A 22,737-nucleotide genomic window follows, 5' to 3' on the forward strand; every position below is an offset into this window, starting at 1 on the left:
TGCCTCTCCTGCTGCGTGTGGCCAGTTCGGTTAGTGGCTACAAGCAGGACTTGTGGAATCAGATTCTCTGCTCTTCTGCTTACCAGCCACTTGCTCTTGTAAAGGGAGAGTCCTGACAGGGGCCCGCTGCATAGGGTGGTTGGGAGCGAGTCGGTTACTCCACGTACTGACCTTTGAGTAGGTGCTTAAAACACAAGAGCCCGGTGCTCTGCAACTGTTGCTGTGGGTGGTGGTTTCCTGCTCTCCAGCGAGTCTTCCATGAAACAGCCCGAGATCCTTGACCACCTTGAGGGTGTATTTTCCCACCTTTGCATCCTCCGGTCTTCAGATGTGGCTGTAGCCACACTGGTCTCCCCCTCGTGTACCCAGCAGGCATGTGTTTCTGCCTCTGCTGCTCTCTGGTGATTCTGTTCCCCTCCTGGCATGACACGTCTCCTTCCCCTCCTTCCTGGTTCGGATGCCGTCTTCTCAGGAGCTTCCTCCCACTCCTTTCAGGGAGCCCTTTGTCCTTTTCTGCAGCCTGGTTTCTGGCAGGGTTGTTTGTGCACGTTCTCGCCTGGCTCCCTAGGCTTTCTCAAAGAGGAGCAGGGCTGGCTGTGCAGGGACAGCCCAGGGCAGGTTGTGTTCCGTCCCCAGCGCAGCGCTTGGCTCGCCGTGGGCAGTTTGGATGGTGGAACTGCACTTTTTTTCCTTTTGGAATCCATGTGTGTTATTCTGGGGCTGCGGTTTTCCCTCCTGGCCCTGAGGTCGACTCATGTTGTCCGACAGTGGCCCTTACTGTGAGCAGGCGAGCAGCTTATTTCTCCTGCTGTTTTACACAAGCTGCTCCTGTAAACTTATTTCTAAGTCGTAACTTCACAGTTCGGTCGATGTGAAATCTGTAAGGCACTGGCTTTTTTTCTTCTGAGCATTGATCTCTGTGAATGTGTCTCTTTTCCGGTGCTCTTCAGGCGCACTCTCCGAGGTTAATTCCTCCTCCACAGCCTCAGCCTCCCCCTCCGCCGCCACCGCCGCCGCCTCAGCAGCAGCCGATCAGAAGTCTGTTCCAGCAGCAGCAGCTCCAGCCTCTGCTTCCCCTGCAGCATCCGCACCATCCCTCCCCTCCTCAAGGGATGCACCTGCCGCCCCAGATTGAGGCCCCGAGGGCGATGATGACCCCTCCTCCTGTGACTCCACAGCAGCCCAAGAACATACACATAAATCCCCACTTCAAGGGGGCAGTGGTGACGCCCGTTCAAGGTACGTGTCTCCGTTGCTGTTGTAAAGTTCCGGCTTCCTCTGGCAGATCGTTCTCACGTGCAGGTCTGTAAGGACCACGTGGATTCCCTGACTCTTCCCCCACCACTCAGACGCGTGCTGCCTGGCCAGGCCATGCTCGTCTGCTGCAACACGTGCGTCTCTTGTTGTATCATTCAGTGGCGGGTACTGAGAAGGCACAGTAAATGTAAAGGGCATCAGAGGTAATTGTGGAAGTGCCTGATTGGTGTTCTTCGTAAATTCCCAGGTGGGGATGTTTGCAAAGTGAATGTTCCCTTCAGGTTCCACTCGGTGTGCTTCCTTTGAGTTCCAGAGGTACAAACCCATCTTTTAGTTATTAATTCTGAGTGAATAACCTCTTCTGTTACGATTACAGACGCATGCTCCTGAAGCTGGGAGCTAGCTTTGAGCAGTTGATACGGAGCATATCTTCATGCGTCTGTTCAGCACAGTGTTGATGGAGATCCTGCTCTCCCTGGCGTTGGAGATATATTGGTGAACAAAACAGACAGTGCTTTCTGCAGTTGTGAGCTGGCTTTCTAGCAGAGACAGTGAGCAGTAAACGTAATAAAATAAGAGCGCTGTGTGGCGTGTTAGAGGACGAGCATACAGTGACACACACGTGCAGGGTTGGGGGCATCGGGGTGGGCTTCAGCTTTCCATGGGGTAGTGAGGGCCGGCTTCATTAAGAAGGGAAGAGTTGAAGGTGCAGGAGCTAGTGACGTGACTCTTTCGGGGGAGAATACTCCGGGCAGAGGGGTCGGCAAGTACAGGGGCTCGCTCTTCTGGTGAGACTGTGCCTTTTGTGTTCAAGTAACTAAAAAGAGACCATGTAACGTTAAAAGAGTGATAAAGGTGGAAAGAAGTGCGGAACCTGGGTCAGGTAAGACCTGGGAACCATCCTGAGAGCTTTGGCTTTTGTTCTGAATGACGTGGGCTGTGATTAGAGCAATTTGAGCAGAGGAATAACGTGATCTGGTGTATGTTTTAAGAGGGTTATTCTTGCTGCGTGTTGAGAGTGGGCTTGTTAGGGTGGCAGGGGTGGAGACCAGGCATTCAGCTAGGAGGTGACCACGGTAATCCAGGTAACAAATGACATGGCTCAGGTCAGGGCAGTGGTGGTGGTTAGGGGTCAGATGCTGGATGTAATTCAAGATGGAGCCAATGGGCCGGATGAGCATGAGAGGGGAGAAGAGGCGGAATGATGCCGAGGGGGCCTGAGCATTTGAGGGGTGGAGTTGCCTTCACCTGAGAGCCCTTGGGGGAGAGCAGGTTTTGAGGAGCAGCACAGCAAAAGTTCTGTGCTGGAGATGCCACCTAGACGTGCAGGTGGAAGTGTCACGTATGAAGTTACTAGGAAGAGTTGAGACGAGGGGTCTGGGCGCAAAGCAGAGGTGGGGGTTTGTTGGCACGGAGGTGGACCTAGAGTCTGCACCCAGTGGGAGACCCAGGCGTCATCGTGTCGGGGAGACCAAGGCCTGGAACCTGGGGCCCTCGACGTGATAGGCGGGGGCCCGCAGGGAGGTGGAAACCCAAGGAGTGTAGAGGACGGGGGCAGCAGGGCACGCACTGCTGCTGGGTCGTTGGGGATGGGCTTCAGGCCGCGTGCTGCACGTGGCGGTAGAGGGGTCTTTGGGGTTTTGACAGAGTGGTTTTGGTGAAGTGGTGGCAGTACATGCCTCGCTGAGGTGGGTTTGAGAGGGAACGGGCGCACAGAAATGGGAGATGGTTGTACTGACAGTTGTCAAAGGTGTCCTGTTGAGACAGAAGCTGGGGAGTGGAGGTGCTGGGCAGCATTGGCGCCCACTTGAGCTGTGGGTCCTGACCGGAGACCCGGCCGCGTGCTTGCATGCCCTTCTCCAGCCACACTCACCTTTCTGTGTCAGGTGAAGCCTAGACAGAGCTGGACTTGCTGGAGTCCAGGTGTTGGCAAAGCAGTAGAGAAGGCGCTTTGCTCATAATGAAGGGCTGTGGCGTGTATGGTGACAAGGGGCCAGGAGATCTTTGAGGGTCCAACAGTTGGAGGAGCTGGGGTCCTGGAGGAAGAGGGGTGGAAAGGTAGAAGGTAGTGCGGCAAGAAGGGGGACTCGTAGAGATTGCGTAAGGTCGTGGATAATGCCCAGGTCTCAGGTGTGGTGGAGCTGGGACAGGCTGGCGGCCGGGCGCCGGGGTGGCAGGGTGCTGGAGCCTGAGCGTCGCTGCCGAGGCCTGAGACAGGGCTGGTGTTGAAGACGGTGAGCTAGGAACTGGACTCTGAGACACAGGAAGGAAAGAGCAGTGGTGTGACCAGTACGTGGGCAGCAGTGGGGGTTCCTGGGCCGTGTTGTCCGATAACATGAGATCCAAGTCTGGGGTCTGAAACAGCAGTGAGGACCGAGAAGGATCCCCCACCCCCACCCCCGCTCCAGAGCCAGCGGGAAGAAGGCTGAGGGAGACAAACGGCCTCATCCTTTGGGAGAGTTAGATTTCCATTAGACCAAGAAGGGGAAGAGCTGAGGCCATCACAGGTTCTGCTGATGGTGAACTTGGAATTCGAAAGGGTCAGGAAGTTCCAGAAGTTGGAGAGAGGCCTGAGATAGGACTTGGAGTATGGGAGAAAGCCAGGGCCTGGCATCACCATGAAACTGTGCTGTGGCCTTGGAGCAGAGGGCTGTGAGGGCAGCTGGCTGGCCGTGGGTGTCAGTGTCCGTGTGTGGCTCTAGGAGTTGCTCTTGTTTTACACACCCAGGAGGGTCAGAGTCGGGTTGGTACCTGTGGGTCCCTGAGCCTCCTGCCCTGGCCCCTTCTCTTGTCCCCATGCTGTGCTAGAGTCACTTGTTGGCCTCACCCCCTCCCTGGGCTCTTAGCTCCCAGGGGCAGGCAGTATGGCTGCTGCACTTAACCTTTGTAGTCCCTGCAGCTAGTGCACCGGTGGCCTGGGTCTCCTTCAGCAGCTGTGGGATGAAGGACCCAGCACGCGCTGTGTGAAGGGGCAGGACGACTCATTGGGGAAGCCTGTTCCACAGCGGCTTCCCAAGACATAACAACCGCAGTAAATCTAATTTGTCGAAATAATTTTACCGATGTCAGCATCTGTTACTGTGTATTTCTTTCTGAAATTGAATGGAAAACTGGCAGTTGGTAAGGTGCACAGATTTTCTTTAGCTTAATGAAAATAAACAGTGTTGGAACTACACAGTGGGAAAGCTATAAGGAAACCCCAAGCTGTCCTCTAGGCATGAAAATAGTGTGCCTTGCCAGAGTCAGTTGCCAGATGGGTACAGAATGCAGGCCTTGCATCCCAGTGCTTGTGCCTGATTCAGTAAATACAAGATCAGCTTTCTGACAAGTTTTTAAACTCTTAGAACCAGCTAAATGTGTTCTCCTCATGAAGCCAGGCGACTCAGTGCCCCACCCACGTTCCTTCTCTTTAACGTACCTTTGATCTTGAGAACCCTGACACAGGGAGAGAGAGAAATTGCCTTTGCAGGGTATACACTCAGAACACTTTCGAAGCAGTTGTTTATTCGATATTAAATGAACGAGCTTAATGAAATAGAAAGCCGCCGTTATTCTTGAGAGAGGCTGAATGTCTAGTGGTCTCCTGTACATGAGAGATTAACCCGTGATTCTCAGAGCCTCAGGCAATTAAAAGGTGTTTTAAAAAACTGTTTGTAAAAAATTTAAAAATGTATGCACACCATTGCCTGATAGCACATATTTTCTCTTCAAGGATGAAGAGTGTTCTGTCATATTGTAATTAACCAGTTTTGGTGGAAATTTAACTTGTTTTCCAGATTTTCAGTATTAGAACTGTGGTAATGAATTGAAACATTAATCAATTTAGTTCATTAATTTGTGGGACAATATGGGAAATAGATATTAAATATCAAATATAAAGAGTTCAGGGTTAAACTAGAATGATCTGTTAGCATTACAGGTTTTATTTTATTTATTTTTAAAATTTATTTATTTATTTATTCATTCATTCATGGCTACGTTGGGTCTTTGTTGCTGCACGCAGGCTTTCTCTAGTTGCGGCCAGTGGGGGCTACTCTTCGTTGTGGTGTGTGGGCTTCTCATTGCCGTGGCTTATCTTGTTGTGGAGCATGGGCTCTAGGCGCCTGGGCTTCAGTAGTTGTGGCACGTGGGCTCAATAGTTGTGGCATGTGGGCTCAGTAGTTGTGGCACGTGGGCTCAGTAGTTGCGGCTCACAGGCTCTAGAGCTTAGGCTCAGTAGTTGTGGCGCATGGGCTTAGTTGCTCTGCGGCATGTGGGATCTTCCAGGACCAGGGCTCGAACCCGTGTTCCCTGTGTTGGCAGGCAGATTCTTAACCACTGTACCACCAGGGAGACCCTAGCATTACAGGTTTTAAATTCTCTCCTGTTCACAGTGAAGAAGGAGGCAGATAAGTAGAAGTGTTCTGCTTGCAAACCAGGTCGTGGGCTACGAGACTTCTGCAAAGACGCTTTGCAAACACCTTGGCAGTCTGACCACGGCCCCCCTGGGTTTGGCTAGATTTCTGATCTGCTCCTATCACACCTGTTCTCAGATGCTCTCTTCTGTCATCTTTTGTTCTTTTTCTCTTCTTTCTCCTTCCTTGCCTTTTACAGTTGATTAAAAAAAAATTGCCAACTCATCAGAAGGCCTCTGTGTAAGAAATCTATTAATTATGATGGGATTTCTTGCTCTCATCCATCCCCCCTCCCCCCTCCCCCCGAACTTAGAATTAAAACACTTACCCTTTCATTATGTTGGAATTATTTGATAGGAATTGATGTTTAAATCCCAAGTTTAAAAATAAGTGGTACATATTCTTGGAGATCTGTGTATTTTCTATTAGGTAGTTAATTTTAAAAACACTGTCTTTATATTGTTTACTATGTAGTTTTTTTCTTCCTCACTTTCATTATAATCTTCTGAGGTCAGAGATACTTTATTAGTTTTTTCTTTCTCCACTTCACAATCTAATATTTTGCTTCAGGTATATAATCCATGTACCCCAGTGCCTGTTAGCTAGCTGTATAAAATTTTATATTGTCTTGCACAGTGACCCACTGTTACTTTGAAATTTTGACTCATTAGATTAGATTGTCAAGAGGGATGGACTTCTCCCATTTTTACATTTTATCAAAGGAAGTTTCTCTCGGTCTCACTTTTTGGCTTTGGTCAGGCAATTGACACAGGCCCTTACACTGTATCACTTGCAGTTGGACCTGTGGAAGTGTGATGTTAGTTAGGAGCTGAGTTACGTAATTCTTTGAGTAATCATAATAACTAAAAAAAAGTCATCCTTAGCACTCTTTTTTTTTTTTTTTTTTTTTTTTTGCGGTACGCGAGCCTCTCACTGTTGTGGCCTCTCCCGTTGTGGAGCACAGGCTCCAGACGCGCAGGCTCAGCAGCCATGGCTCACGGGCCCAGCTGCTCCGCGGCACGTGGGATCTTCCCGGACCGGGGCACGCACCCGTGTCCCCTGCATTGGCAGGCGGACCCTCAACCACTGCGCCACCAGGGAAGCCCCTTAGCACTCTATTTTAAAAGTAATTTTGATTGACTTTTAAGCTTTATCACTTCTGTGTTTCTCATTTACCAGAACTTTTATTATATTATTCTTGCTAAGTTGCACATGGTTATCCCTTTGTGTGTGTCTGTGTTTGGACGTCGTCCTCTTATGAGGACGTTGGTCATGTTGGATCAGGGCCCACCCATGACCTCATTGTGCTTAATCACTTCTTTAAAGGCCCATCTCCAAATGCAGTCACCTTCCGAAGTCCTCGTGGTTAGGACTAACAGGGATTTGCGACGGGGCCACAGGTCAGCCCACAGCCCCTGACCGTCTGAGATCTTACTGGATGCATTTGGCAGGACGTTTTTGTTTTTGTTGTTGTTTTTTTTTTTTTTTTCGGGACACGGGCCTCTCACTGCTGTGGCCTCTCCCGTGGCTCTGGACGCGCAGGCTCAGCGGCCATGGCTCACGGGCCCAGCCGCTCCGTGGCACGTGGGATCTTCCCAGACCGGGGCACGAACCCGTGTCCCCTGCATCGGCAGGCGGACTCTCAACCACTGCGCCACCAGGGAAGCCCTGGCAGGATGTTTTAATGGAAGATATAGCAGGCTACCATGTAGCAGTCACCACTCGGGTGGGCATTTTTTTTCACCCCCAAAATCAAAATCACTATAAGGCATATGTTTTAAATAGCTTAAACATATCTGATTTAGCCCCACGGTGTGAAACTAGCATCTGGCTTCTTCCCTATGATAAAATGTCTGTTTTAAAATTATTTGGCTCCTTGTTCTTCTGGTAAGTTGATGAGAGTTCGGCCTGTTTAAACACAAAACTAAGACAAGCTAGTAGTCTTGGCATAGCAGGTTTTTGTGTAGGTCATTCTTCGTCACAATATCCTGGGTGTGTGTGTTTTCCTTTCTCTGCTTCACTTCCTCCTTCCCTCCTCCTCTCTCTTTCATGATCCTAGAGGATTTGGGTTTATATTTGATTGGAGTCAGAAAATATAACTCGGATTAGACAGCCTGGATAACCTGGGTATGGATGTCAAAAATAAAGTAGGTTTTTTTATTGTAGAGGAATAATATCTCCTTTTGTTGCAAAATATTTTAGTTCTAAATAAGAATTCACTGTTGAAATTTAAGCTTCTGCTCGTGCTATTGTATACTGAAGGCAGAAGTTCTCTCCCCTTTCCCTTTATGGAATTGTGAAAATATTCAGCACTTAGCTTAAGTGTAAACTTATTATATGTGTTATACACATAGTATATATTTTTCATTAAGCTTAATACATTGTATTCCTCTTCTGGTGGGTTTGGATGTGTTTGTAATGAAAGGTGTTTTTCTTGCAGTGCCCTTGCTGCCAGTCCCGAGCCAGCCGAGACCTGCTGTGGGACCCCAGAGATTCCCGGTGAGTAGCAGCTGCCCCTTCTGCTCTGATAGGGATGAGCATGCCTTTATTAGGAAGTATTACTATAGCAAATACAAGTGGTTCCAGCTCAGTATAAGTTGAAGGATTTGTAAATATTGACAATAAGTTTTGCAGTGGAAAATGTTTGTTAAAAGCTTAAGGTCAGTGGGTTTTTGAGATGGAATTAATTTTGTTTAACTGTGAAATTGTTGAGTCAGGATCGTCAGTAGGATGGCTTTCGTCTTAAAGAATATGAATTTTGATTTCATTGTTGCCTTACGTTAAAGTGAAAAAGGGCCTTTATTATCGTGTGGGGGGGGACACGTGCATTTGGGTAAGTACGGCTATGTGTGTGCAACTTTAGGGAATGATGATGAGATGCCTACTTGTTTTTAAAAAAACCCTCAGAAGACTTCATGAGCCATTGGTTTTATATTTTAAAATGGAGGTTTTCTTTTTAAAATATCTTTAAGAGAAAGCACTCCTGCCCACACTTTCCTGTAGTTCCCATAACTTTATCCATTCTTGTAACATGTTTTAAGTGGAAGAAAAATGTCCATTAAATAGTTATATTTCGTTTTACTTGAGTTTTAGGTTTGATATGTAGTTAGTTCATGGTTTTGTGAAATCAGTGAGAACGTGTTCTCTCTAAGAACAATTTTGAGGAAAAAAGGACCAGACCATAACTTTTTAATGTAGTTTTAATGTAAAACAGGTGTAGTTTTGTTGAGGCTAAACAATCTGATATCCAGGAAAGGCCTAAATGACCTATTTGACTCTAGCTTTGATGCTACAGTAGATACCATAGTTATGTGGGGCATTTAGCAAAAAGGTTTTAATGAAGGATATGTAGATGTATAATCAGATGATTATTCAAAAAATCAGTATTGGATTTAAGTTTCAGAGTGCTTTTAAGAAAATTCCTTGATTTGTAATTATTTATGAATTATGATTTCTGAAACTGCTTCTTACTGGTTTCATACCCTGTATTAGCTAATTTTTAAAAATTACTTATCAAGTTCTAAAAACTAGCTATTTTTAAAAATTAGGTGATGTTTATTGAGTACAATTCTGTATTTGAAGCACTTGTCTAAATAGCTAGATTTATTAATTGTATTACCCAGGGATAAGCGCGTATGATTTTAGTCATTAGATATATTTCTTTTGATGAAGTAGTTTAACTGCTAGTTATTGTAAAGCACTGACATTGAAAAAACGGTACTTTTTGCTATTTTCAGGGTTGTGAGCTTCTGCGTTAGAATCCTCATTGGACTTGTGTTTTATTTGCAATATAGTGATAAAACTTGACGTGAAAAAGCAATTGTAGCTTAAATCATAAAGCAATGTTGTATGTAAATATAAAATTAGAATAATCATTTGCAGTTTTTATCTACTTATAATTTTTGATTGTGCAGATATAATTGTATCTGATACTGGAAGAAGCAGACCTCATAATACTTGAGGATTTTACAAGAGGATAATAAAACAGAATTTCTTTGTGAGAAATTGAACTTATTTTTAAGTTATATTGTACTCTGAGGGTGGTAAATATTATTGAACTGCTCTTGGAAGTTTCTGCAAGGTGTAATGTTTTGTTACTTTTTTTAAGGTGGGTTGTGTGTGGGGGTGATGGGAAGGAGTTGGCCTAGAAATTAGTCATGTGTGTGATATAATTTCAGAAGTATTTACCGCTGTTTATTATGTATCTTTTATTTATTTATTTATTTATGGCTGCGTTGGGCCTGTGTTGCTGTGCGCACAGGCTTTCTCTAGTTGCGGCGAGCGGGGGCTACTCTTGGTTGCGGTGCGCGGGCTTCTCATTGCGGTGGCTTCTCTTGCTGCGGAGCGTGGGCTCTAGGCACACGGGCTCAGTAGTTGTGACTCGCGGACTCTAGAGCGCGGGCTCAGTAGTTGCGGCACACGGGCTTAGTTGCTTCGCGGCATGTGGGATCTTCCCAGACTGGGGCTCAAACCTGTGTCCCCTGCGTTAGCAGGTGGATTCTTAACCACTGCGCCAATACGTATCTTTAAGCCCAAATGCTGTTTCTTAAGCTGAAGTTACAGTAAACTTGTGATCTTGAAAATGCAGTGCTCTACTTACTTCTACAATCAGTCTCCCTTAGAGAGAACAATTGGATTTGGAATCTGTTTTTTAAAAATTACATTAGAGCTGTTAAGTTTCTTAATAGTCCATCAAAATATTGTTGGGAAGGGAGAGTAACTCTAGGCCATCTCCTGTCATTTTACGTATGCCAAATTATTTTTTTAAAATATCTTTATGAGTATTAATTTTTAATTTTATGTAATTTTAAAGGTTTCTTTCCATTTACAGTTATTACAAAATATTGGCTGCATTCAGCATGTTGTACAGTGCATCCCTGAGCCTGTGTTACACCCAGTCGTTTGTACCTCCCATTTCCCCACCCCTGTATACCCCCCCCCGCCCCCGCCCCCTCCCTTAACTGCCGGCTTGGTCTCCATATCTGTGAATCCTGCTTCTTTTTGGTTATATTCACTAGTTTGTTGTATTTTTTAGATTCCACATATAAGTGATATCGTACAGTATTTGTCTTTGTCTGACTTATTTCACTTAGCATAGTGCTTTCCAAGTCCATCCATGTTGCTGCAGATGGCAAAATTTCATTTTTTTTATGGCTAATTTTCCATTGTATATACGTACCACATCTTATTTACCAATCTTCATTCATCTGTTGATGGACACTTAGGTTGCTTCCACGTCTTGGCAATTGTAAATACTGCTGCTGTGAACATGGGAGTGCATATATCTTTTCTGAGTAAAATTATTTTTTTCCTGGAATATTACTCAGCCATAAAAAGAAACGAAATTGAGCTATTTGTAATGAGGTGGATAGACCTAGAGTCTGTCATACAGAGTGAAGTAAGTCAGAAAGAGAAAGACAAATACCGTATACTAACACATATATATGGAATTTAAGAAAAAAAGATGTCATGAAGAATCTAGGGGTAAGACAGGAATAAAGACACAGACCTACTGGAGAATGGACTTGAGGATATGGGGAGGGGGAAGGGTGAGCTGTGACAGGGCGAGAGAGAGGCATGGACATATATACACTACCAAACGTAAGGTAGATAGCTAGTGGGAAGCAGCCGCATAGCACAGGGATATCGGCTCGGTGCTTTGTGACCGCCTGGAGGGGTGGGATAGGGAGGGTGGGAGGGAGGGAGACGCAAGAGGGAAGAGATATGGGAACATATGTATATGTATAACTGATTCACTTTGTTATAAACCAGAAACTAACACACCGTTGTAAAGCAATTATACCCCAATAAAGATGTTAAAAAAATTATTTTTTTCCTTTTCTGCTAATAGATTATACTTGGATTTTTATCAGTGTAGGTATAGTTTTGTGACCATTTAGTGAGTTTCTCCTATGCAGAATGCTCTGCACAGAGCTAGTCCTTAAACTATAAAGTGTATAAGCATAGGTCAATGAAGCCTAACTTTGCTCCTGAAGACAGTACTGTTGTGGCTTAACAAAGCCCCTTGGCAATTTCTTACTGATGGCAGTGTGCCCTGCAGGCTATTTCTTGGTACTTTTCCGTAGGGGACTTCAGTCATTATTTGTTAAACTGAATTTTGCTTTGTAAAATGACTGTACACACACACACGTGTATGCGAGCACGCGCACACACACACACACACACACACACACACACACACACACATTGGTAAAACATGTTAGGAAACCTAACTTCAGTTTCATCATAGGATCTGTTTGAATCACTGTACTTCCTTGGCACACAAAAAGATTTGAATTACAGAAATGTATTGAGCAAAGCAAAGTTGATTTTGATCTTGTCTTTCCCCAGCCTAAGCCCCCTTAATGAATTCCCATTGCTCCTAGAGTAGGTCATGCTCTTGTTGACAGCTTCATACTTGTATTGATGTAAGGACCCGATTCATGTCTGTACAGAGTCCCAGGCATCCTGTGTCTTGTGGAGATGACCTGACTCCAGGCCTTGTGCACAGAAGTCCAGATAAATAGTTGTTAAATAAGTGTATACAGGGATTTAATGTTATCTTGCTATTTATTAGGAACCTACATAAAATTAGTAGTGTAGAGAAGGGGTGTATACTTTAATTTTTTACTTTTTGTTGTTTTCAAGAATACGTAAATGAATTTGCACAATAGAATTACATTATCCACATTTAACTATACAAGAATTCAGCTCTGCCCGGTTGACTAAAGAGTGAAAAAGGCAGGCAGTAGACAGAAGTACCACTAGATTTCCCAGTTTTAATGGGATTAGGATACAGTTGGTATTAATGCTAAGATATTCCTTCTCTTCCCCAACACTGGTAAACTTTACTTTGTTAATGGTCCAGTTTGTTTGACAGTTTTGTGAAAACTTGAGAACTAGTATGAAAATTTGAGAACTAATATGCCTAGAAATTGTAAGAACTAGTAAGAAAACTTGAGAACTAGTATGCCTAGAAATTGTACTAAGTGATAACACATCCAGTTTTTTAATTAAACAATCACAGAGGACTCTAGACAACCTAATATGAAACACAATTTTTTTTACAGAATTATTTAGTTATTTTTTAAAATCACAATCTTAGACCAAAATATGGTATTCTAGGCTACGCTTAATGTAGCAATACTAATAATATTTTTATTTCCTGTTAATGAATTTTATTTACAGAATTGAATAAACAGTTTCTGAAACAAAAGTTTGAATGTCAAAGTAATAAATATCATAAGAAAGGATTCCTTATTTTTGATCATTTTAGAAAATACCGCTTAAGCTTTTAAGCTCACTGCCAGCACTTCTTTTGTCATGTTAGTCTTTGCATCCAGATGGGATTTTTTTCCCCCTTCTTCCTTTGTTTATGGAATTTAGTGAAGTGCTTTGTAATTTAGGTTTCTAAAAATTAGATTCACGTATTTAATTTTAGTTACAGATATAGCCATTAGTGCTTTCTTCTCACTTAAGCTTTTATTCCCAGGACTATTTTAATTTTTCATATCAGAGTTATGAATCTTTTGGAATCGTAAGTATGTCTCAGTTGATAGCAAGCATATCAGAGAATGAATCTTTTTCATACTTATTTTCATATCAGAATATTAATCTGCTGAATGTAAAATGTACCTTAGAAATAGCGACTACTTACAAGAGCAGATTGGCACAGGAAGGAAGCATGTGCCTCAGGAGATCAGGGGGCCATCTAGTGACTGACTGTTCGTCCTTCCTCCATTTCAGCTCCTTCTCTTCTGCCCCATCCTGCCATCTAGCCGCCTACTTTCCCGCAGTCCACTCCTGAAGCATTTTTGTTCTTGCCACGACCTTTTAGTGTGATTTCACAGGACAGTTGTGGTTTTCTCGTGTGTGTGTGTGTTTGTTTTTTTAAAAAATAAATTTATTTCTTCATTTTTGGCTGCATTGGGTCTTCGTTGCTTTGCACGGGCTTTCTCTAGTTGCGGCAAGTGGGGGCAGCTCTTTGTTGCGGCACACGGGCTTCTCATTGCAGCAGCTTCTCTTGTTGTGGAGCACGGGCTCTAGGCGCACGGGCTTCAGTAGTTGTGGCACGTGGGCTCGGTAGTTGTGGCGCACGGGCTTAGCTGCTCCGCGGCATATGGGATCGTCCCAGATCAGGGATCGAACCCATGTCCCCTGCATTGGCAGGTGGATTCTTAACCACTTTGCCACCAGGCAAGCCCTCTTTTTTCTTTTGTTTTTGCAAGGGAGCGAGGATGGGGAGACTAGTTTACCTTTCTGCAAGTCAGCTTCTGTTTTTGTGTCTGTCTGAATTCTGTTTTCAGTTCCATGTTCTTTGTTGACATATTAGTTTAATAGATCTCTCTTTCCACAAGGCTGTTCCTGATGTTTTTGTCATTAAAGTTTTAAGTCCTTTCTTTATCCATAAGTATGGCTATCCAGTTATGTATTTGTCCTCAAAGAGATGTTTGTTGTTCTTAAACTTTGTCCACTTGAAAAAGCAACCCTGAAGTGTTGATTAATAATATTTTTAAAGTGTTTTCAGTGTCAGGTAAGCATACAGATGAATTTCTGGTAACTCACATTGTGAAGATTCTTGACCTAGGCTATTTTAAAACCTATTTATTAATTCATTTTGCATTGGTGTTTCTGGTAAATGCTGCTATTTCAGGGTAGCCAGTTAAATACTGAGTAATTTGGCTACTGAATAATTTCCTAGAGATCTTTGTTTAAATGAAAACTAAATATTATGTTTAAAAAAGACTACCATACTAAGTTTAAATTAGTCTCCTTAGTGATTACCTTATTAGGTAGACCCGATAAATGAGATTTCCATTTGTGTTTACCGTGTAGTTATAACACCTCACAGGTAGGTCTGACTGCACTGTGTTTCCATGTAACGCGGATGCATGGTATCAGGTGGTGGTGATTGACACTTCCTGGATGTATTTTATATGGCATTTCATGCAAATCATGTTTGATGAGACTGCTGCATCAAATTACATTTCTCTCTGATTATAGCCCTTGCAGATGTGAGTCCAGACTTTATTCCGTCTAGGAAAAAGAAGTCTTTCTTTTGAACCCTTGTTTTTACAACTTGCCTGCAATGCCTTGTAATTATTAGCGCTTAAGATGGGTAAGAAATGCTGGGCATTTTCTCTTACCAGATCTCTGAGTAGTAGCAGGTGAATGTGGGAGGAGGTCCTTCCCCCTGTCAAACATTGTCAGGCTTGCAGCAAGAGAATGCGTTTTAAAATGCAGGTGACATAATACCCAACATCCTCCATTTGCTAGTGGGTTTCTGATTAATCATGATTACCATACATTATCATACCATCAGATTCAATCATATCAGTGCATTCCCATCTGCAGCAGTAACAGGAGCAGCTAAGCACTGTGGCAACAGCTATTAAATATGCTGCTTATAAAATTCAGTGCCCTGTTGGCTTGCTGTCCTGTCAGCAAGTGTTGTGTGCGTTGGGTGGAGAGGGGGTGGTGGGCATCCACACCAATAACTCCAAGGCCAGGGAATACTCATTGAGATCAGAAAGTCCGGCCATTAAGTCACAGTGTAAAAACTGCATTGTAAAAGTGTGATGCACTATTTTGTTTCATTTTTGGCTAAGTAAAACTGTTACATTGAATTGAATACCTTTCATAAATCCTCCCAGACACATAGTGCCACTCATTGTATAGCAGACTTGAACTTTGAGTATGACTTGCCCATCTGTAATTTAATAACTCAGCCAATGAAATGTTGACAATAACACAAAGTTTCAAAGTCTTAGAACTCCTTCCATGCCAAGAAAATCTCTGTCCTGTTTTTACTGATTTGTCCTGCAAAGCACACCAATTTTTTTTTAGTGTTTATTTTTCCAGGAGTCCTTGACGATCCATAGTTCTGTTTAAACTTTGAAAGTGGCCCTATTTTATTTTAAAGCACCTGAAAGCACTTCTTCCAAAAGATTTGAATTTTTTTAGACTTTAAAAATTTTGTCCTTCTGATGTACACTCTGATTTTTCACAAATACATACGGTTGTGTAATCACTACAATTAAGATAGAGAACAGTTCCGTCTCCCCAGAAGACTTCCTTGTGCTGCCCCTTTGTAGGCAGCCCCTTTCCCCATCCCAGCCCCTGGCAACCAGCGATCTGCTTTCTGCTCCTCAAATTGTGGCGTATGAATGGAACCACATGGCATGCTTCGTTTGGAGCCTGGCCTCGTGCTCCCAGCACAGTGTATTTGAGGCTCGACCATCCCTCCTGTCGCCCCGGCCAGTGGTTTGTCCTTTCTTATTGACCAGCATTATTCCATTGTGCACATGTAGCCCAGTTTGTCTGCCCAGTCACCATTTGGACGTTGGGAATTTTTTCTGGTCATAGTTGTCAGTGAATAGTTGGGAGGTGGGGATCGTGGGTCACACGGTAGGTATATTGAGATGAGAATTTTGAGACAGACTGTGTGCTTTCAGTCGATAGAGCTGATACCGCTGCTTTGCTTTCTTAGTCCTTCATTGAATGAAGAAATACCATCTTCTTAGAGCATATACTATTGACGACCAGTGGGAAATGAAGAACATTATTGAGTGATTACAATATTCCAGATTTTGCTCAAAGCTTGTGTTCAACAACCTCATGAAGGTACCATTTTCTCCACTTTACAGATAGGGAAACTTTGAGTCTTGGAAAGATGAAATCGCTCAAGTTCACGTAGCTGGGTGCAGGAGGTAGGATTTGAAGCAAGGCGACCTGAGTCTCTTAATCGTGCTGAACCTTCTCCCTTTCTCTCTGAATATTAAAATGCACCTCAGTAAACTGGGTAAAAATGATTGGATCTGGTAAGATGCATCGTAACTGTAAGATCGTGGCTGTCAGGAGTGCTGAGGTGGAGAACGTCACCACAGCAGGGCCTGACGCGGGTGAGCTTGTTTCTGGGGGGGGGGGGGGCGAGGCATAGGGTCTTCAGTAGGTTCATCAGAAACAGTATTTTGTACTAAAGTAACAGTGTTGTAACTTGCAGTGCCTGCTCTAGCTTCACCGCTTGAACCAGTAACCTTAAATACCCTAGCGTATTGAAGTTCATGTGGTGTCCTCCTCTCTCCCCCACCACCTCCAGTGTGAAACCTAGCGCTTGCTGCTGGGTATATGGTGCTCCAGAATGTTAAGAATGCATCTGCAAATACACAAGTACCTTCTAGGAAAATGAATGTAGGTATTTAAACAAGGCATAACCTGAAAGAAAAAAATCTATGGAAAATACTGAAACAAGAGGATTAACATTGTGACAACGGGCTATAATTCTAATTACGTCGGGGGTCACTAGTGGTCTTGATTCTTTGCACTTAACCCATCATTTAATCAGAATTAACTGAGAGGCATTCTCAAGTGTCTATTGGTTTCTTATATAGTTCTTTGCATTTTAAGTGAGATTAATAAATGAAAACATGTTGTAGCGGAGGCTGTAATTTATTGAAAGATTCATGAAGCTTCAATGACATTGTTAAGGTATTCAATTAGGCTTATTAAAATATACCAACTGACCCTTTCAGGGAAGCTGATAAGTCACATAATAGCTGTTAGAGCCTCTCTATTCTTCGCATTTTACACGATTAACTTTGTTCTAAGCAATTTGTGCAGAGTGTTCGTCTTTCTTTTTCTGTAACTGAAGTCATCAGCTCTTCCTGAATAGGATTAACATAGATAACATCACATAATTAACAAGAGATGCAAAAAAGAAAGTGCAATGCGTATAAGAATTGTGTGTGGGAGAATGATAATTTCTTACCTTGGACTTTCAAAGGGATATAAAGAAAAGCAAGACAGAGCAGTTATTTGAAAGGATTATGCTAGCTTTTTCTTTCAAAAGGCAGAATTACAGTAGTCCTAAAAGTTCTGTTAAGTGAGGTATTTACAGCTCACTAACAGCCTTAAAATAATTCTTCATTTTCTAGAGAGAGTTGGTCATTTATTATCCTTTCTACTTGTGAAATGGCAGGTGCTGTTACATGAATGATTGCATCAAGAGAATTTAGGTAGGGAACACCAGACTCAGGAACAACCGTTTATTCAGCATTACCTGAGGACAGGTTGGCCGCAGCGGAAGCAGTGCGCGAGGGGAGAAAGAGCATTTATAAACCACAAGTCAGTGTAACTCTGGATAATTGTTTAACTCTAAACCTGGGTTTCTTCATCCCTTAAAGGAAAAGTTACTGGTTCTGCCTGATTCTTGCACTGTATTTATGAAGGAAACTTGGTTCATCAGTCAGGATGTGAATGAGGCTGCAGGTAACGGAAAACTCAGTTAACAGTGAGTTAACAAACCGAGTGTCATATTCTTTGCATAAAAATAAAGTTCTTCTGGGTGGGTATAGCAGTTCTGTGTTGTTACCAGAGATCCGTTCTTTTCCCCTACCCAAGTTTCAGGCTGAAAGAGGAGGAGGGTCAGGCAGCCCCTAGTGAGCCTTCCCGGAGCCCCTGTCCAGCTGTGCCAGCTCGCCGTGTCCCAGGCTGGGGTCGGTGGTCTTCTAGCTGGGCACAGTGTTGTCCTTCCGTTACTAAGGAAGAAGTGAGAATTTATACTAGGTAAGCAATGGGAAGTCTTTTCCATGTGGCTGAAACTTGTGGTCAGAACTTAAGTTGTGTAAATTGAGAAAAAGAAAGTGACATCTGTGTTACAAACAGAACAGAAGACAATGAGGAAAAATGGTACTGTGAGCTTAATGATACCTCCTGTTTGTTAAGTATTTATTTCATAAAGCCAATACTGATAGCAGTCAGCAAGCAGCTTCTAGGACCTTAAAGCGCAAAAATTTTCAGTTTGTTTACATATTCAAGACTCTCAAGTTCTGTTATCCATTGAGGCAAATGGAGGCAACTAGGGGCCCGCTTATCTTCCCAGATGGTTTCTCCCTAGTGTCCGGCATGGTCTGACATCGCCAGAGAAGTAGCCGTTGTCACTGTGGTTTATTTCACGTATCAGCCATTGTCTTTCTTTCGGAATAATATCTTGTATTATCTGCCCTCTTCTTTCTAATCCTCTTATGTAGGCATTTGCCCTCTTGGAAATGGGCTTCTTCCTGTGTTTATCATCAAAGCTGTCTCTTTGCCAGTGTCAGCCTCCCTCATTTGTACACCTCAGGGTGGCTTTCAGCTTCTTGGGGGCCTGCGGGTTAGCCGCCGTGATCTTAGCTGGCACCCGCTGCCTTCCACCTGGCTGTCCCAGGTTCCCACACCTTGCTAGTGTCACTTAGTTTCAAGGTTAAGCCCACAAAACCCCTCTTTTTCCATTCTTATTCTATTGAGCCAACTTCCAAAGCCAGAAATTTCCTTGTTTACTCAGCTTGAGTCAGCTATTTCTTTCTAAGCTGTAGATAGCATCTCTGGTCCTCCCTCCTTTATCAGTCTCTCAGGTTGATCAGATAAGAGCTGCTCATTTGTATTAGCCATTCAGGCCAGTGGAACGTCCATGGCTGTCTGACTTGACTGGATTTAGTATTTAACTGGTTTTCTTAACTCTGAAGCGCACACACACTCTCACGCACTTACATATATATGTGTGATTGTAAGACATTGAGACAGATAAGGGGATGTGAAAGTAAGTCCCTGCCGTTTGCTGTTCGCAGCAAGCAGTAGATAGCATGGTGGGTCCGAGTTCCGTGCTCTGGCCATAGGTGACCTGTGCTTTCTAACCTTGTGCTTTGTGCAGGTGATTTAAGTGCTCAGAAGATTTCTGTGAGCACAGTAGCTCCCTCGTAGGGCTGTTGGCAGGATTGAGGGAGATAGCAGAGGAGCTCTGCAGAATTGGCAGCAGCAGCAGTGTGGGTTGAGCCTTAGGTGGGCAGCGGCAGGGCCCGGGAGGGGCATTTGGGGTGCCCAGGACTAGGTAAGGGCGCAGGGGATGCAGGATAGGAAGGAGGCAGAGCCCCCAGGGTAAGGTGCAGTTTCAGGTGAAAGTCCCCAGCCCTGGCCTGATCCCCAGAGGGTAGGGCTTTGGGGCGTAAGTTGTCCATCCTGGGGCAGAGGGCAGAGTGCGTGGCCATGTCAGGCAGTCCTTGGCGAAGGACGGCATTTACAGCACCTGGGGCATGTGGTGCTGGCCCAGTGAAGGAGACTCGGCGATGGCCCCGGAGCGTCCAGCGTGGGAGTATCAGCCAGAGTGGACTGACTTCACAGCGCCACCGGGATGCCTATTTCTCGCTCAGATCACCCTCTGGGCATCTTCCTCTGGCCCTCAGGGGCCTCTCTCTCCACCCTCTGGCAGGTGGGGAAAGAGGGAAGATTATTCACGGGAGGTTGTCTTTCAGTGACCGGGCCTGGAACCAGCCCACATCACTTCTGCTCACACGCCATCTGCCAGGAACTTGGTCATGAGGCCGTATTGGCTTCATTCATGTTACAGGTGCATTGTTCTTGGATCTACAGGCAAGGTGGGGACACTGGCCTGGGCTGTGTTCCTTAACAGCAGCGCTGGAAGTATGCCCTACCCACTGTCCACTTCAGTTTCATTCTTCAGGGAACAGCCCTCTTCTCTACAATTAGGGACGTGGTCATAGGGTGAGGACGAGAGTCTCCAGGTTCATGTCACCTTTCCTGTCTAATTATATTACGTCATTACAGGACAAGTTGCAGCATATTCCCTCCTACAGTCATTAGGTTGCAGAGTCCGGCTCTGTCGGTCTTGCCTGCTCCCTGGTGCTGCTGCCCTGTCTGTGCTCCGAGTCCGCTCGGCTCGTGGCCTTGGGGCTGGTTGCTGGTGCCCTGGGCAGCACAGTCCACCCTCCTCTGCTTGCTTCCTGGGGCTTTCAGCCGCTCCCTGACCGTGTGCTTCCTGGGCAGCCGGTTGCTGGGCGTGCTGTGGCATTCTCCATTAGATGTGGGGCCTGGCTCCCCTCACCTTGGAGTCAGGCGGTTCATCCATGCGTTACGTGTTACGGGCGTCTTTGTGCCCAGCCGTGTGCCGAGCGTGGAAGTGCACTGGTGAATGAAGCAGTCGTGGTCTCGGCCCTCATGGCTCTGTGGGTGAAGGGTAGAGAGAGGCGGCGGTGGACTTGAGGGAGATTTAGGAGGTAAAATTACTAGGACTTGGTAATACCTGTTCTGTGACGGCTTTCCGGTTTGAACTCAGAATGAGAGCACAGGAAGGAGGTCTGTGCTGATTTGTCTTTCACCTTACAAGGAAACACGTTAATTGTCAGAAGCTGATATATTTATTAATTGTGACTATATTATAATATTATATCAATGTAATATACTATATATTATATAATAGAGGGTCATTTGGAAGTAGGAATAAAGTTCTAGTTAAATATTACTGATGGAGAAAGAATTCCGGGGCTTTGTTCTGTATTGCTAACACTTGAATGCCTGTGTATATGCAGTTAGCACATGGATGATTAGTAAAAGGGAAGAAGGTTTGGGGAAGAGATGAAAATCATATTAAAATTCCAGAGGGGGCAAGATTTATGATCCCAATGTATTTTCAGTTTAATACCAAGAAATGTCTTTAGAAGTTAGGAATATTCAATATAATCTCCTAGGAAATCTGAAAGTGCTTAGAGACCCAAGAAGTAATGTACCTAGTTCTCAGGCAGCTTGAGATTATCAGTCTCTCTTTGAGTTTATTCTTGTAACTCAGTGACTTCTTTTTTTTAACTTTTTAAAAAAATTAATTTATTTTTGGCTGTGTTGGGTCTTTGTTGCTGTGCACGGGCTTTCTCTAGTTGTAGTGAGCGGGAGCTACTCTTCGTTGCGGTGCACGGGCTTCTTGTTGTGGTGGCTTCTCTTGTTGCGGAGCATGCGTTCTAGGCATGCAAGCTCAGTAGTTGTGGCTCATGGGCTCCGTAGTTGTGGCTTGCAGGCTCTAGAGCGCAGGCCCAGTAGTTGCGGCGCACGGGCTTAGTTGCTCCGCGGCATGTGGGATATTCCTGGACCAGAGCTTGAACCCGTGTCCCCTGCGTTGGCAGGCGAATTCCTAACCACTGTGCCATCAGGGAAGCCCCCTACTTCCTTTTAGAAAAGGATGAAGAGGCTAAGGGGCGAATACTTTCCCTGAACTCAGACTGTGGCAAAGTAAAAATCAAAATTTAGCAGACTTTCTACTTAATGTGGAGGGAAGCCAGTCTATTTTCCACTTATATTTTGCCTTATCTGTAATGAGAAAACCTATCTTTGGGAGGACTTGAAATTAACTGTCTAATGGAAGGAGGAAAAGAAGGTTATAAAGAGCCCTGTTGCAGCAGCCACGTGACCAGTGCCGGTCAGAGCTTCATCAGCAGAGGGCGAGGCTTGTGGCACTAAAATGCACTCACGGAATTTACAAATAACTACAGATTTCAGAAGAAACCGAGTACTTTCCCAGCATGATGCGAGCCTGCTAAGAAAAGTGGTAATAAATATCGGGGCTTCACGTGTTAAATAATGAAGAAAGCGGTGTTTATTAGTCAAGACAGAAAAGTCAGGAAGCTTTTCCAGGCTTCTTCCAGTTGTGAGCAGAATCAGGGAAGTAAGACAAAGAGAGTCTGTCACTCCCTGGCTTCCATGAAGCGGAGTGAAGGAGCAGTTCTGGAGTCGTTCTTATGGGGCTGAGTTCTGCCTTCTGGGTATTGGCAGTGCCGATGTCAACACTGTGCAAAACCCCATGTGTCCTGCAGTGACGCACACCGGACGGAAGTGGAAGTGGGCCGAGCTGGGGTGCAGGAGCAGTGCTGGACTGGGGCCTGTGATCACAGTGGTTCTGAACAACAGAGGTTACGTTTTGCTTTACCCCTTATGGGAATCGGCGAAACATTCGTAAGTTAGTAAAAGTTCCCACAACGAGTGATGCTGCTTTCTAGCTATTCATACAACACAGTACTGCAGGGCTAAGTGGAAATAGCCCCAAAGGACTTTCCCTCTTTCTCAGAAAATGCGTTTTACTCCTCCCGTCTTCCTTTCTCCCTGTGTCTGTCCTTTTTTTGTCAGCTCGTTAGCATAGTGGTGACTGATACAGCTAATGAGTCCTGAAGTATGCTGACTGTAGTTCAGGTTGAAAGCTTGTCAACAAATTAGTAGTGTATTTCAATTGCTGTTATAATTCAGCATACTGTTCTTATCTTTTAAGTGAAAA

At 44.6% G+C, this 22,737-nt stretch overlaps 1 protein-coding gene across 1 annotated transcript in view; it reads left to right on the forward strand.

Annotated features, from left to right (window-relative positions):
* RBM33 (RNA binding motif protein 33) overlaps positions 1-22,737 on the forward strand; it is a 112,935-nt gene that overhangs the window by 49,590 nt on the left and 40,608 nt on the right. The window contains exons 12-13 of the mRNA XM_065883633.1: positions 951-1,239; positions 8,092-8,150. Of these exons, the coding sequence (XP_065739705.1) occupies positions 951-1,239; positions 8,092-8,150 (348 nt within the window). The remainder of the gene's footprint in view (positions 1-950; positions 1,240-8,091; positions 8,151-22,737) is intronic.

This window comes from Phocoena phocoena, chromosome 9 (assembly GCF_963924675.1).
Source record: "Phocoena phocoena chromosome 9, mPhoPho1.1, whole genome shotgun sequence".
Lineage (NCBI taxonomy): Eukaryota > Metazoa > Chordata > Mammalia > Artiodactyla > Phocoenidae > Phocoena > Phocoena phocoena.